General features: G+C 46.7%; 1 protein-coding gene across 1 annotated transcript in view; it reads right to left on the minus strand.

Annotated features, from left to right (window-relative positions):
- Window positions 1-83: 83 nt before the first annotated feature.
- mlh3 (mutL homolog 3 (E. coli)) overlaps window positions 84-17,152 on the minus strand; it is a 101,507-nt gene continuing 84,438 nt past the window's right edge. The window contains exon 13 of the mRNA XM_072494574.1: window positions 84-599. Within this exon, the coding sequence (XP_072350675.1) occupies window positions 531-599 (69 nt within the window). The 3' untranslated portion in view covers window positions 84-530. The remainder of the gene's footprint in view (window positions 600-17,152) is intronic.

Here is a 17,152-nt window from a genome sequence, read left to right on the forward strand (position 1 = left end):
CCCTCCTTGGCACCCCCCGGCCCCGATATGCCTCCACACGGCTGTGTAATAGGTTGATCCAAATGAACCATCAGACATCCAGCTGACTCCTTCACATTTATTGGAATAAATAGTTCATTAATAAGTAATCCTGGAATACACATAAACAAACAATATTTGCTGTGATGACAACTGTCAGACAGGTTTGTAAGATTTACTAGAAGCAGCTCGCAGGCACAGGGGGAGTCCTGCTCCCAAATACTGTCAAACATCAGTGTCGATGGCATTATCCATGGTCAGTGCTCGTCACCAACAGCCATCCAGGCCACAGAGCCTGACGCAAAGATATCCAAATGGGTGACACCGCTCCTTTGCACTCAATCCATCATGGTCCCAGCCACACAGGGCAGTTAAGATGGGCCTTTATCCATTTCACATCTGGACAGACAGGACACTGATTGCAGACATGATCAAGTGGCGTACTGGTCATCACAGCAAGCTGCAGATGAAGATTTCACCCACTCAGGGATGTGGATCATCACCGTGGACAATTAAACACTTCCACTGCTCACTCGCACACACAATTTGTGCAGTTTCTGTAAATTTGGTCTACGATGAACCTAGGAGTCAGAATTGACATGAAAATATAACCACCTGTAAGGCTGAGTCTGAGCAAGCGGGTAAAATATGGTTAGGAATGAGGAACAGGCTGAAATCTAACTTTATATATAGGCACCACATAGACAGTACACATACACGTCACTTTTCCCTGGTACAGGTGTGAGAAACACCGCTCACTTATTTCTCACACAGGGAGGAGGAAGAGGGAAAACTGGAACACTTGGCTGTTGGCCTGACATCAGTAACGGAGAAAATGCCAGAATCTATTAGAATCTAAATGCAAACCCATGTTTAAGAAATGGGGTGATGGGAGCGGAGAGGGTAGAAAACTGGAACCTTTAGACCGGTTAGCATAATATAAATAGCAGGGAAAATGCTCAAATTTATTGTAAAATAAGTGATAACTGAACACTTTGAAAATAAACTCGGATCGAAAAAGTGAACATAGATTACTGACATGTGTTACAAAGCTCTTGGGAGTTTTTTGAAAATGTAAACTAGCAGAATAGGCAAAGGGAGACCAGTGAATATTTGAATTTTCAGAAGGTTTTAAATAAGGTGCCAAACAAAAGTAATCACAGAATCCCTACAGTGCAGAAGGAGGCCATTCGGCCCATCGAGTCTGCACCCTGTGAAAGAGCCCCCTACCTAGGCCCACTCCCCTGTCATATCCTGTAACCCCACAACCCCACCTAACTTTTTGGACACTAAGGGCAATTTATCATGGCTAATCCACCTAACCTGCACATCTTTGCACTGTGGGAGGAAACCTGAGCACCCGGAGGAAACCCACGCACACACTGGGAGAAAATGCAAACTCCACACAGACAGTGACCCGAGGCCGGAACTGAACCTGGGACCCTGGCAGTGCTAACCACTGTGCCGCCCTTGAAAAGGTTAGTAACCAAACTGACAGCACAGGGGTTGGGGTGATATACTGACATGGATCGAGGACTGGTTGATGGACAGAAAATAAAGAGATGATATGGGTTGGCAGGCTGTTATTGGGGGGGGGGGGGGGGGTACCACATAGATCTGTGCGTGGATGCCAACTATTCACAATCCACAGCAATAATTTGGATGTGGTGACCAAATATAACATTTCCAGTCATACGAACTGACAGCATTAGTTCTATTTTGCTCCACAGACACTGCCAGACCTGCCGGCTGAGATTTTCCAGCATTTTATTTTTCTTTCCAGATCCCACAGTATTCAGTTTTTATTGTAATGTTGCCAAGTTTGCCAAAGACACAAAACTAGGTGGGAATGGAAGTTGCGAGGAGGCTTCAAGGGGATCTACGACAAGCAATGGCAAGTTGGGCGCGGCGAGACCGGTAAATCGTGGCAAACTTAACCAAACTATCGCAGGAGCTAAAGCCAAGCGTCTCGTCAATGTGGGGCGACCAACACCCCTTCTGGGCAGATCCAGAACTCAAAGGTCAGGAAATTAAAATGGAAGTGGGTACGCAACTGTGTCACTAAAATACCCGAGACAATTTGTCATCAAAAGCTGAAGCAGTTGCCTTTACGAGCCTCAACTACAGCACGCACGGCAGAGGCAGTATAATGTGCATAAATGTGAGGTTATCCACTTTAGTAGCAAAAATAGGCATGCAGATTATTATTGGAACAGGTTTAAATTGAGAGAGGTGGGTACTCAGCGAGATCTTGGTGTCCTCGTGCATCAGTCGCTGAAAGTAAGCGGAGGCAGGAAAGAAGGCACATGGTGTGTTGGCCTTCACAGCGAGAGGATGTGAGTATAGGAATAGACATGTTTTACTGCAATTGTATCGGGCATTGTGAGGCCACACCTGGAGTATTGTGGGCAGTTTTGGTGTCCTTACCTGAGGAAGGATGTTCTTGCTATGGAGGGAGAGCAGCGAGGGTTTACCAGACTGATTCCTGGGATGGCGGGACTGTCGTATGAGGAGAGACTAAGTCAGTTAGGATTATATTGATTGGAGTTTCGAAGGGTGAGAGGGGATCTCATAGAAACTTATAAAATTCTAACAGGATTGGACAGGGTAGATTCGGAAAGAATGTTCCCGATGGTGGGGGAGTCCAGAACTAGGGGTCATAGTTTGAGGATAAGGGGTAAACCTTTTAGGACTGAGGTGAGGAGAAATTTCTTCACCAGAGAGCGGTGAATCTGTGGAATCCACTCCCACAGAAAGTAGTTGAGGATAAAACGTGTAATTTCAAGTAGGAATTTGATAGAGCTCTTGGGGCTAAAGGGATCGAGGGATCTGAGGGGAAGGCAGGATCAGGGTATTGAACTTGATGATCAGCCATGATCATAATGAATGGCGGGGCAGGCTCGAAGGGCCGAATGGCCTCCTCCTACTTTCTATGTAAATGTAATCCTAAGGACATACCATTAAAAAGATGCATTATAATGAAAGTAGAAGCAAATGGATAGGTGGCAAAGTTGCCTCCTAGCGTTGTCAGTGGAAATGTCTTTGGCAGAACATGGTTGGCTAAGATGAAGCTTAACTGGGAAGCAGTCAATCAACTAGTTGATTCAAAGATCAACTTGCAGCAACTTCTGATGAAGTACGAGAAGGTGTTCGAAGATGACTAGAGTTGAAGTACACTTAACAATCAAGCCAGACAGCAACCCAAATGTCTCACAGAACATAGTGTAGAAGGAGGCCATTTGGCCCATTGATCTGCACCGACCCACTTAAGCCCTCACTTCCACCCTATCCCCGTAACACAATAACCCATCCTAACCTTTTTTGGACACTAAGGGCAATTTATCATGGCCAATCCACCTAACCTGCACATCTTTGGATGTGGGAGTAAACCAGGGCACCCGGAGGAAACCCACGCAGACACGGGGAGAACGTGCAGACTCCGCACAGACAGTCACCCAGCGGGGAATCGAACCTGGGACCCTGGGTCTGTGAAGCCACAGTGCTATCCACATGTGCTACCGTGTTGCCCTGTCTCAAAGCTAGAACTGTACCAGATGCCATCAGACCTAAAGTTGAAGAAAACTAAAAGGACTAGTACGAACAGGAGTCATTAAATAGTTGTTACAAGTGATTGGGCAACACCAATAGTTCCTGTATTAAAACGTGACAGCTCAATGACAATTTATGGAGATTTTAAAACTACTATTAACCCAGTTTTGTGCGCAGTTCATTATTCACTGCCACTGATTGAAGACATGTTACCTGGACGTTCTGGAGGGTAGACAGTAAAATTGATCTTTCACAGGCAGGTCTGATGATGACTGTGGCTGCCGAATCACAGTCAAAAAGCACAAAGAAAGGTACAGCACAGGAACAGGTCCTTCGGCTCTCCAAGCCTGTGCCGAATATGATGTCCTAACTAAAAAAAAAACCTTCTGCCCTTACTCGGTCCGAATCCCTCTATTTCCGCCCTATTCATGGACCCATCCAGATGCCTTTTAAATGTTGCTAATGTGCTGCTTCCACCACATCCTCTGGCAGCGCGTTCCAGACACCCACCACTCTCTGCGTGAAAAACCTACCCCGCACGTCTCCCTTAAACTTTCCCCCTCTCACCCTGAACCTGTGCCCCCTTGTAATTGACACTTCCACACTTGGAAAAAGCCTCTGATTATCCACCCTGTTTATGACTCGCATAATTTTGTAGACCTCGATCAGGTCTCCCCTCAGCCTCCGTCTTTCCAGTGAAAACAATCCTAGTTTATTCAACCTCTCCTCATAGCCAACACCCTCGAGACCAGGCAACATCCTGGTGAACCTTCTTTGCACTCTCTCCAAAGCTTCCCCATCCTTCTGATAATGTGGTGACCAGAACTACACGCAATACTCCAAATGCGGCCTAACCAAGGTTTTATACAGCTGCAACATGATTTCCCAACAGCAGAAGGGATTCTTTTCAAATGATAAAATATTAAAACACGCTACTGTGCAGAGGGACCTGGGTGTCCTAGTGCATGAGTCGCAAAAAGTTGGTTTTCAGGTGCAACAGGTGATTAAGAAGGCAAACGGAGTTTTGTCCTGCATTGCTAGAGGGATGGAGTTTAAGACTAGGGAGGTTATGCTGCAATTGTATAAGGTGTTAGTGAGGCCACACCTGGAGTATTGTGTTCAGTTTTGGCCTCCTTACCTGAGAAAGGACGTACTGGCGCTGGAGGGTGTGCAGAGGAGATTCACTTGGTTAATCCCAGAATTGAGGGGGTTGGATTATGAGGAGAGGTTGAGTAGACTGGGACTGTACTCACTGGAATTTTGAAGGATGTGGGGGGATCTTATAGAAACATATAAAATTATGAAGGGAATAGATAGGATAGATGCGGGCAGGTTGTTTCCACTGGCGGGTGAAAGCAGAACTAGGGGGCATAGCCTCAAAATAAGGGGAAGTAGATTTAGAACTGAGCTTAGAAGGAACTTCTTCACTTAAAGGGTTGTGAATCTATGGAATTCCTTGCCCAGTGAAGCAGTTGAGGCTCCTTCATTAAATGTTTTTAAGATAAAGGTAGATAGTTTTTTGAAGAATAAAGGGATTATGGGTTATGGTGTTCGGGTCGGAAAGTGGAGCTGAACAAAGAACAAAGAAGAACAAATAAAAATTACAGAACAGGAACAGGCCCTTCGGCCCTCCCAGCCTGCGCCGATCCAGATCCTTTATCTAAACCTGTCACCTATTTTCCAAGGATCTACTTCCCTCTGTTCCCCGCCCGTTCATATATCTGTCTAGATGCACCTTAAATGGTGCTATCGTGCCCGCCTCTACCACCTCCGCTGGCAAAGCGTTCCAGGCACCCACCACCCTCTGCGTAAAAAACTTTCCACGCACATTTCCCTTAAACTTTCCCCATCTCACCTTGAAATCGTGACCCCTTGTAATTGACACCGCCACTCTTGGAAAAAGCTTGTTTCTATCCACCCTGTCCATACCTCTCATAATTTTGTAGACCTCAATCAGGTCCCCCCTCAACTTCTGTCTTTCCAACAAAAACAATCCTAATCTACTCAACCTTCCTTCATAGCTAGCACCCTCCATACCAGGCAACCTCCTGGTGAACCTCCTCTGCACCCTCTCTAAAGCATCCACATCCTTCTGGTAATGTGGCGACCAGAACTGCATGCAGTATTCCAAATGTGGCCTAACCAAAGTCCTATACAACTGTAACATGACCTGCCGACTCTTGTACTCAATACCCCGTCCGATGAAGGCAAGCATTCTGTATGCCTTCTTGACCACTCTATCGACCTGCGTTGCCACCTTCAGGATACAATGGACTGGAACTCCCAGATCTCTCTGTACATCGATTTTCCCCAGGACTCTTCCATTGACCGTATAGTCCGCTCTTGAATTAGATCTTCCAAAATGCATCACCTCGCATTTGCCTGGATTGAACTCCATCTGCCATTTCTCTGCCCAACTCTCCAATCTATCTATATTTTGCTGTACTCTCTGACAGTCCTCCTCGCTATCTGCAACTCCACCAATCTTAGTATCATCTACAAACTTGCCAATCAGACCACCTATACCTTCATCCAGATCATTTATGTATATCACAAACAACAGTGGTCCGAGCACGGATCCCTGAGGAACACCACTAGTCACCTTTCTCCATTTTGAGACACTCCCTTCCACCACTACTCTCTGTCTCCTGTTGCCCAGCCAGTTCTTTATCCATCTAGCTAGTACACCCTGGACCCCATACGACTTCACTTTTTCCATCACCCTGCCATGGAAAACTTTATCAAACACCTTACTGAAGTCCATGTATATGACATCTACAGCCCTTCCCTCATCAATTAACTTTGTCACTTCCTCAAAGAATTCTATTAGGTTTGTAAGACATGACCTTCCCTGCACAAAACCATGCTGCCTATCACTGATAAGTCTATTTTCTTCCAAATGTAAATAGATCCTATCCCTCAGTATCTTCTCCAACAGTTTGCCTACCACTGACGTCAAGCTCACAGGTCTATAATTCCCTGGATTATCCCTGCTACCCTTCTTAAACAAAGGGACAACATTAGCAATTCTCCAGTCCTCCGGGACCTCACCCGTGCTCAAGGATGCTGCAAAGATATCTGTTAAGGCCCCAGCTATTTCGTCCCTCGCTTCCCTCAGTAACCTGGGATAGATCCCATCTGGACCTGGGGACTTGTCCACCTTAATGCCTTTTAGAATACCCAAAACTTCCCCCTTCCTTATGCCGACTTGACCTAGAGTATTTAAACATCCATCCCTCGCCAAAGTCCACAATTTGCTGGAACGTCCACAAAAGATCAGCCAGTGGCCGACTCCTGCTCCTAGTTCTTATGTTCTTATGAAGGCAAGCATGCCATATGCCTTCTTAATCACCTAGGCCACTTTTAGGGAACTGTGGACCTGCACGCCCAGATCCCTCTGTATGTTAATATTCCTAAGGGTTCTGCCATTTACAGTATAATTCATACCTAGATTTGATCCTCCAAAATGCATCACCTCTCATTTGTCTGGATTAAACTCCACCTGCCATTTCTGTGCCCAAGTCTCCAATCTGTCTATATCCTGCTGTATCCTCTGACAATCCTCGGCACTATCAGCAACTCCGCCAATTTTCATGTCATCCGCAAACTTACTAATCAGACCACCCACATTTACCTCCAGATCATTTATATATACTGCAAACAACAGAGGTCCCAGCAAAGATCCCTGCGGAACACCACTAGCTAAAAATCTCCATTCTGAAAAACACCTTTATACCGCTACTGTCTTCTATAACCAAGTCAGTTCTGTATCCATCTAGCCATCCCACCCCGAATCCCATGTGATTTTAGTTTTTGTACCAGTCTGCCATGTGAGACCTTGTCAAATGCCTAAAGTCCATATAAACTACATCCACTGCCATTCCTTCATCAGTTTTCTTTGTCACCTCTTCAAAAAACTCAATTAAGTTGGTGAGACATGACCTTCCTCGTACAAAACTATGCTGTCTGTTACTAACTCGTCCATTTTCCTCCAAATGTGCATGTATCCTGTCCCGCAGTATCTTTTGCAAAAGCTTCCCCATCACTGATGTCAGGCTCATCGGCCTATAATTTGCTGGATTATCCCTGCTTCCTTTCTTAAACAAGGGAATAACATTGGCTGTTCTCCAGTCCTCTGGAACCTTGCCTGTGGTCAAAGAGGATGTGAAGGTATCTGTTACGGCCCCAGCTATTTCTAACCTTGGCCCCCGCAGAAACCTGGGATAGATCCCATCCGGCCCTGGGGACTTGTCTACCTTAATGCAATTTGGGATACTCAACACTTCCTCCTTTGGTATATTGACGTTCTCAAGAGCATTCACACACCCATCCCTGAGCTCAGCCTCCGTTATGTCCTTCTCCCTGGTGAATACCGATACAAAGTACTCATTAAGGATTTCACCCAATTCCTGTGGTTGCACGCTTAACTTCCCTCCACTTCCCTTACCTGGATTTACTCTTCCTCTTGCTATCCGCTTGCTCCTAATATATGCATAAAAACCGTGGGATTTTCCTTGACTATATTTGCTAAAGACATTTCATGGCCCCTTTAGCCCTCCTAATTCCACGTTTAAGTTCCTTCCTACTGTCACTGTACTCCTCAAGTGCTTTGCCAGTGGTTAGATGTCTAGACCTATTGTATGCTTCCTTTTTCCTTTTGACTAAGCTTACAATTTCCCTCGTCATCCATGGCTCCTGAATCCTGCCATTTCTATCCTTCCTTTTTGCAGACATGCTAGTCCTGCACTTTAATCAACTGGCCTTTAAAAGTCTCCCACATGTCAGATGTGGATTTGTCCTCAAATATCCGCTCCCAATCCACATTCCCCAGTTACTGTCTAATTAGGATGGAATTGGCCCTCGCCCAATTAAACACCCTCACCCGTGGGCCACTCTTGTCCTTATCCATGATTATTCAAAATCTTATGGAATTCTGGTCGCTAAGCCCAAAATGCTCCCCCACTGAAACATCAATCACCTGGCCAGGCTCATTCCCCAATACCAAGTCTAGAATGGCTCCCTCCCTGGTCGGATTGTCAACATACTGGATCAAAAAGCCCTCCTGGACACATCTAACAAATTGCTCTCCATCCGAGCCCCTGGCTGTAAGGGATTCCCAGTCAGTATGGGGGGGGGGGGGGGGGGGGGGGGGGGGGAGTTAAAGTCGCCCATCACATCTACCCTGAGTATCTGACGACACAACTGCTCCTCTGTCTCCTGCGGGCTGCTGGGAGGTCTATAGCACACTCCCAACATTGTGGTTTCACCCTTTTTATTCCTGAGCTCCACCTATAATTCCTCACTACGAGATCCCTCCCGCAACACAGCTGTGATCTGCTCCCTGGTCAGCAATGCCACTCCCCCACCTCTTTTGTTTCCTCTTCTGTCCCGTCTAAAACAACGATATCCCGGAATGTTAAGCTGCCAGTCCTGACCCTCCTTTAACCATGTCTCCGTAATTGCAATTACATTATAGTTCCATGCAGTAATCCAGGCTCTCAGTTCGTCTGTCTTACCTGTTGTACTTCTTGCATTGAAGCAAACGCCCTCCAGACCTGCAGTCCCACTGAGCCCTGCGGCCTCCCCTCCGCCTGCTCTTACTCTGCGCTATGTTTATCTCAGTCTCACATTTTCCCCAGTCTCTACACTTACTGGCCTGCTGTTCCAGTTCCCACACCCCTGCCACAGTAGTTTAAACCATAGAGGGTTGGTAAGACACACGGTTCCTGGCTAAAGTAAATAAGGCCCCTAGCTAACATAACATTTTGTTCAGCGATTACTAGCTTAATCAAGAGGGACATCAAAGCAGGAGACCTCAGACCCATAAGAGGCACCTCCTGCACAATGTGAGAAATGAGGGACGCTGGTGACCATGTGCGCAGAAAGTGTGTCCATTCGGGAGGCAGAGGTGGTCATAGATAGAAGCTTCAGGGATGTAGTTACTCCGAAGAATAAAGATAGATGGGTGACAGTGAGAGGGGCTGGGAGGGAGCAGTCAGTACAGGGATCCCCTGTGGTCGTTCCCCTTAGTAACAAGTATACAGCTTTGGCTACTGTTGGGGGGGGGTGGGGGGGAGACTTACCAGGGGTAAGCCATGGGGTACAGGTCTCTGGAACAAAGTCTGTCCCTGTTGCTCAGAAGGGAAGGTTGGAGAGGAGTAGAGCATTAGACATTGGAGACTCCATTGTTAGGAGATTCTGTGGGAACGAGAGAGACTCGCGGTTGGTGTGTTGCCTCCCAGGTGCCAGGGTGCGTGATGTCTTGGATCGTGTTTATGGGATCCTTAAGGGGGACGGGGAGCAGTCCCAAGTCGTGGTCCACATAGGTACCAACGACATAGGTAGGAAAAGGGATGGGGATGTAAGGCAGGAATTCAGGGAGCTAGGGTGGAAACTTAGATCTAGGACAAACAGAGTTATTATCTCTGGGTTGTTACCCGTGCCACGTGATAGCGAGACGAGGAATAGGGAGAGGAGTTGAACACGTGGCTACAGGGATGGTGCAGGAGGGAGGATTTCAGATTTCTGGATAATTGGGGCTCATTCTGGGGTCGGTGGGACCTCTACAAACGGGATGGTCTACACCTGGACCAGAGGGGTACCAATATCCTGGGGGGGAAATTTGCTAATGCTCTTTGGGAGGGTTTAAACTAGTTCAGCAGGGGCTTGGGAACCTGAAATGTAACTCCAGTATACAGGAGGTTGAGAGTAGTGAGGTCATGAGTAAGGTTTCAAAGTTGCAGGAGTGTACCGGCAGGCAGGAAGGTGGTTTAAAGTGTGTCTTCAATGGCAGGAGCATCCGGAATAAGGTGGGTGAACTTGCGGCATGGGTTGGTACCTGGGACTTCGATGTTGTGGCCATTTCGGGGACAGGAATGGTTGTTGCAGGTGCCGGGGTTTAGATATTTCAGTAAGCTCAGGGAAGGTGGTAAAAGAGGGGGAGGGGTGGCATTGTGCTACCTTACAAACAAGGTAGACGAGTTAAGGGCACAGGCAGAAACAGGGCAGCAGGATGTCATTTCTACAACAGAAACCTGGCTAGAGAGGCACAATTGGCAGCTTAATAACCCTGCTACTGAGTTTTCAGGCAGGATAGAGGGGAGGTAAAAAAGGAGGGGGAGTAGCACTAACGGTTAAAGAATCAATTCCAGTTGTGAGAAGGGATGAAATACTAAACGGGTCAACAATCAAGGTTTCATGGGTTGAGCTTAGAAATACAAAAAGGGGCAGTCACACTACTGGGAACATACTACAGACCCCCAAATAGTGAAAGAGAGATATAAGGGCAACACAGTAGCACAGTGGTTAGCACAGTTGCTTCACAGCTCCAGGGTCCCAGGTCCGATTCCCGACTTGGGTCACTGTCTGTATGGAGTCTCCCTGTGTCTGCGTGGGTTTCCACCGGGTGCTCCGGTTTCCTCCCACAGTCCAAAGATGTGCAGGTTAGGTGGATTGGCCGTGATAAATTGCCCATAGTGTCCAAAAAGGGTGGGTGGGGTTACTGGGTTCCGGGGATAGGGTGGAGGTGTGGGCCTGGGTAGGGTGCTCTTTCCAAGGGCCGGTGCAGACTCGATGGGCCGAATGGCCTCCTTCAGCACTGTAAATTCTATGATATAAAACCAAATATGTAGGCAGATTTCTGCCTGTAAGAACAAGAGGCCAATGATAGTTGGAGACTTTAACTATCCCAATATCTACTAGGATTCAAACAATATAGGGGGAACTGAGGGAAACAAATTCATGCAGCGTGTCCGGGAAAATGTTTTCAACCAATTAGTGACAAACCCAACTAGAGGAGATGCAATTCTAGACCTAGTCTTGGGAACGAAGAGGAGAAAGTGGGTGAAGTGACATTGGTGACAATATCGGGGATAGTGATCGCAATTCAGTTAGATTCAGTATCACCATGGAAACGATCAGCGATAAAGCAGGTGGAAAAATTTTGAACTTGGGTAAGGCAGATTCAGCAGGAATGAGAAGGGACTTGGCTGAGGTGGACTGGCCAGCACTGCTAGAGGATAATTCAGTGGAAAACTAGTGTGAAGCACTAAAAGCAGAGATCCTAAATGTACAAAATAGACATGTCCCCTCCAAAAATAAGAGCTGTACTGCCAGATCTAGACCCCTGGTTGTCGAGAGGAATACAGGGGAAGATCAAACAGAGAAAGAAAGTGTACGATAGGCACAAAGAACCAAGCAGTACAGATAGACTAGAAAAGTATAGGAAGGTCAGGGACAACGTCAAAAAGGAAATAAGGAAATCAAAGAGAGGGTATGAAAAAAGATAAGCAAGTAAAGTTAATGAAAACCCAAAGATGTTTACCAATACATTAATGGTAAAAGGTTAGTTAAGGAAAAAGTTTGACCAATCAGAGATGAAGAAGGGAACTAGTGTGTAGATGCAGAGGCTGTGGGAAGGGTTTTAAATGAATATTTTGTCTTGGTGTTTACAAAGGAAATGGATGATGCAGATATAGTCGTCCAGGACAAACACTGTGAAATACTGGATGGGATAATCATAAAGAGAGAGGAAGTACTCGAAAGATTGGAATCCTAGAAAGTTGTAAGTCGCCAGGGCCAGATGGATTGTTTCCGAGGCTTCTGAAGGAGGTCAGCGGGGAGATAGCAGATGCTCTGAGGATGATTTCTGATCCTCACTAGGGGAGGTATTGGAGGTTTGGAGAAAAGAAAACGTGGTGCCACTGTTTGAAAGGGATCAAAGGAAATGCCACACAATTATAGGCCAGTTAGTCTTGCATCAGTGGTGGGCAAATTAGTAGAATCAATCCTGAGAGATAGGGTTAACTATCACATAGAAAGGTACGAACTAGTCAGGGATAGTCAGCATGGATTTGTTAAAGGAAGGTCTTGCCTCACAAATTTGATCAAATTATTTGAGGAAGTGACAAGAAGGGTTGATGAAGGTAGCGCAGTGGATGTGGTGTACATGGACTTTAGCAAGGTGTTTGACAAAGTTCCACATGGCAGATTAGTGAAGAAAGATAAAGCCCATGGGATACAAGGCAATGTGACAAACTGGATATAAAGTTGGCTTAGTGACAGGAAACAAAGGGTAATGGTCGATGGCTGCCCTGGAAATTGGAAAGTTGTTTCAAGTGGTGTTCCACAGGGCTCGGTGTTGGGACCCTTACTGTTTGTGTTATATATTAATGATTTGGACGCGAATAGGGAGCACGATTGTGAAAAGATTGGCTGAGTGGTGGATAGTGTAGAGGATAGTTATAACCTCCAGAATGATACAAGTTCATAAAGATATAGGAGCAGAATTAGGCCATTCAGCCCATCGAGTTTGCTCCGCCAGTCTATCACGGCTGATATGTTCCTCATCTGCTACCTACAATGTTACAGACCAAGAGCTGGATTGTGAAATCAGCCAGAGCATCTCCTCCCTAGAACACATGACCTCGGAGCGGGAGTCGGCAATTTAGTCTCCCAGGCCTAACATCCTCAATGTGATCATGGCTGATCCCATCCGGGCCTCAACTCCACCGTCCTGCCCGTTCCCCAGAACCCTTCACCCCATTACTTATTAAAAAGCTGTCTAACTCCTCCTTAAACTTACTCACTGTCCCAGCATGCACCACACTCTGGGGTAGCGAATTCCACAGATTCACAACCCTTTGGGAGAAGTCGTTTCTCCTCAAATCTGTTTTAAATTTGCTACCTCTTATCCTGAGATTATGATCTCTGGTTCTAGATTGTCCCACAAGAGGAAGCATCTGCTCCATGTCTACTTTATCCAGACCGTTTAGCGTCTTGTATACCTCGATTTGATCTCCCCTCATTCTTCTAAACTAGAGAGTATCGGCCTAAACTGCTCAATCTCTCCTCATACGACAAACCCCTCATCTCTGGAATCAATCGAGTGAACCTCCTCTGAACTGCCTCCAATGTCACTACATCTTTCCTCTAATAAGGAGACTGAAATTGTGCGCAATACAGATGGGTTGGTGGAGTGGGCGATAAAGTGGCAGATGGAATTTAACACAGGGAAGTGTGAGGTCAGCATTTAGGGAGGTCAAACAGTTATAGGGAGTACACAATAAATGGGAATATACGAAGAGGGGTAGATGAAGTGAGAGATCTCGGCGTACAGATACACAGGTCCCTTAAGGCAGAAGTTCAAGTAGACAAGGTTGTTAAGAAAGCATATGGAATGCTCTCCTTCATTGGCAGAGGTATAGAATATAAAAGGAAGGATATAATGTTGGAATTGTGTATTACATGGTGAGGCCACAACTGGAGTATTGTGTGCAGTTCTGGTCACCACATTACAGGAAGGACGTTATTGCTCTGGAGTGCATCGGGGGTTTACAAGAATGTTGCTAGGACTAGAAAAGTGTGGCCACGAAAAGAGATTGGATAGGTTCATAGAGTTCATAGAATTTACAGGGCAGAAGGAGGCCATTCGGCCCATCGAATCTGCACCGGCCCTTGGAAAGAGCATCCTATCTAAGCCCACACTTCCAACTTATCCCCGTAATCCAGTAACTCCACCCAACCTTTTTTGGACACTAAGGCAATTTATCATGGCCAATCCACCTAACCTGCACATCTTTGGACTGTGGGAGGAAACCGGAGCACCCGGAGGAAACCCACGCACACACGGGGAGGATGTGCAGACTCCGCACAGACAGTGACCCAAGCCGGGAATCGAACCTGGGACCCTGCAGCTGTGAAGCAACAGGTTGGGGTTATTTTCCTTGGAACAAAGAAAGCTGGGGGGTGACTTAATTGAGGTGAACAAAATTATGGGAGAAGAGATAGAGTGGACAGGATAAAATTGTTTCCCTTGGTGGAGAATTCTAGAACCAGAGGACATAGATTCACGATAAGAGGCAGAAGGTGTAGAGGGGACATGAGGAAGAACGTTTTTACACAGAGGGTAGTGGGAGTCTGGAATTCGCTGCCCCAGTTGGTGGGGGAGGCGGGGACCCTAAACTCTTGTAAAAGGTACCTGGATCTGCAGCTTAAGAGCTGTGAGCTACAGGGCGATGGACTGGGTATAGGAAGGTGGGATTAGAGAGGGTGCCTGGGTGTCCTCGGGCTGGCATGGACAGCCCGAGGACACCCAGGGCGATGGATAGTTACAAGGTAGTGAGGAAGGATCTAAAGAGAGAGCTAAGACGAGCAAGGAGGGGACATGAGAAGTATTTGGCAGGAAGGATCAAGGAAAACCCAAAAGCTTTCTATAGGTATGTCAGGAATAAGCGAATGACTAGGGTAAGAGTAGGACCAGTCAAGGACAGGGATGGGAAGTTGTGTGTGGAGTCTGAAGAGATAGGCGAGATACTAAATGAATATTTTTCGTCAATATTCACTCAGGAAAAAGATAATGTTGTGGAGGAGAATGCTGAGACCCAGGCTATTAGAATAGATGGCATTCAGTTACGTAGGGAAGAGGTGTTGGCAATTCTGGACAGGCTGAAAATAGATAAGTCCCCGGGGCCTGATGGGATTTATCCTAGGATTCTCTGGGAGGCCAGGGAAGAGATTGCTGGACCTTTGGCTTTGATTTTTATAGTACGAAGTCTTACAACACCAGGTTAAAGTCCAACAGGTTTGTTTCAATGTCACTAGCTTTCGGAGCGCTGCTCCTTCCTCAGGTGAATGAAGAGGCCTGTTCCAGAAACACATATATAGACAAATTCAAAGATGCCAAACAATGCTTGGAATGCGAGCATTAGCAGGTGATTAAATCTTTACAGGTCCAGAGATGGGGTAACCCCAGGTTAAAGAGGTGTAAATTGTATCAAGCCACTATTACACGTGAGAACACCACCCACCAGGTACGCGGTACATACTCGTGCGACTCGGCCAACGTTGTCTACCTCATACGCTGCAGGAAAGGATGTCCCGAAGCGTGGTACATTGGCGAGACCATGCAGACGCTGCGACAACGAATGAACGGACATCGCGCAACAATCACCAGGCAGGAATGTTCCCTTCCAGTCGGGGAACACTTCAGCAGTCAAGGGCATTCAGCCTCTGATCTCCGGGTAAGCGTTCTCCAAGGCGGCCTTCAGGACCCGCGACAATGCAGAATCGCCGAGCAGAAACTTATAGCCAAGTTCCGCACACATGAGTGCGGCCTCAACCGGGACCTGGGATTCATGTCGCATTACATTCATCCCCCACCATCTGGCCTGCGAAATCCTACCAACTGTCCTGGCTTGGTACAATTCACACCTCTTTAACCTGGGGTTACCCCATCTCTGGATCTGTAAAGATTTAATCACCTGCTAATGCTCGCATTCCAAGCATTGTCTGGCATCTTTGAATTTGTCTATATATGTGTTTCTGGAACAGACCTCTGCATTCGCCTGAGGAAGGAGCAGCGCTCCGAAAGCTAGTGACATCGAAACAAACCTGTTGGACTTTAACCTGGTGTTGTAAGACTTCGTACTGTGCTCACCCCAGTCCAACGCCGGCATCTCCACATTTTGATTTTTATGTCATCATTGGCTACAGGAATAGTGCCAGAGGACTGGAGGATAGCAAATGTGGTCCCTTTGTTCAAAAAGGGGAGCAGAGACAACCCCGGCAACTATAGACCGGTGAGCCTCACGTCTGTAGTGGGTAAAGTCTTGGAGGGGATTATAAGAGACAAGATTTATAATCATCTAGATAGGAATAATATGATCAGGGATAGTCAGCATGGCTTTGTAAAAGGTAGGGCATGCCTCACAAACCTTATCGAGTTCTTTGAGAAGATGACTGAACAGGTAGACGAGGGTAGAGCAGTTGATGTGGTGTATATGGATTTCAGTAAAGCGTTTGATAAGGTTCCCCACGGTAGGCTATTGCAGAAAATACGGAGGCTGGGGATTGAGGGTGATTTAGAGATGTGGATCAGAAATTGGCTAGCTGAAAGAAGACAGAGGGTGGTGGTTGATGGGAAATGTTCAGAATGGAGTTCAGTCACAAGTGGAGTACCACAAGGATCTGTTCTGGGGCCGTTGCTGTTTGTCATTTTTATCAATGACCTAGAGGAAGGCGCAGAAGGGTGGGTGAGTACATTTGCAGACGACACTAAAGTCGGTGGTGTTGTCGACAGTGGGGAAGGATGAGGCAGGTTACAGAGGGACATAGATAAGCTGCAGAGCTGGACTGAGAGGTGGCAAATGGAGTTTAATGTAGAGAAGTGTGAGGTGATTCACTTTGGAAGGAATACAGGAATGCGGAATATTTGGCTAATGGTAAAGTTCTTGGAAGTGTGGATGAGCAGAGGGATCTAGGTGTCCATGTACATAGATCCCTGAAAGTTGCCACCCAGGTTGATAGGGTTGTGAAGAAGGCCTATGGAGTGTTGGCCTTTATTGGTAGAGGGATTGAGTTCCGGAGTCAGGAGGTCATGTTGCAGCTGTACAAAACTCTGGTACGGCCGCATTTGGAGTATTGCGTACAGTTCTGGTCACCGCATTATAGGAAGGACGTGGAGGCTTTGGAGCGGGTGCAGAGGAGATTTACCAGGATGTTGCCTGGTATGGAGGGAAAATCTTATGAGGAAAGGCTGATGGACTTGAGGTTGTTTTCGTTGGAGAGAAGAAGGTTAAGAGGAGAC

This window comes from Scyliorhinus torazame, chromosome 2 (assembly GCF_047496885.1).
Source record: "Scyliorhinus torazame isolate Kashiwa2021f chromosome 2, sScyTor2.1, whole genome shotgun sequence".
Lineage (NCBI taxonomy): Eukaryota > Metazoa > Chordata > Chondrichthyes > Carcharhiniformes > Scyliorhinidae > Scyliorhinus > Scyliorhinus torazame.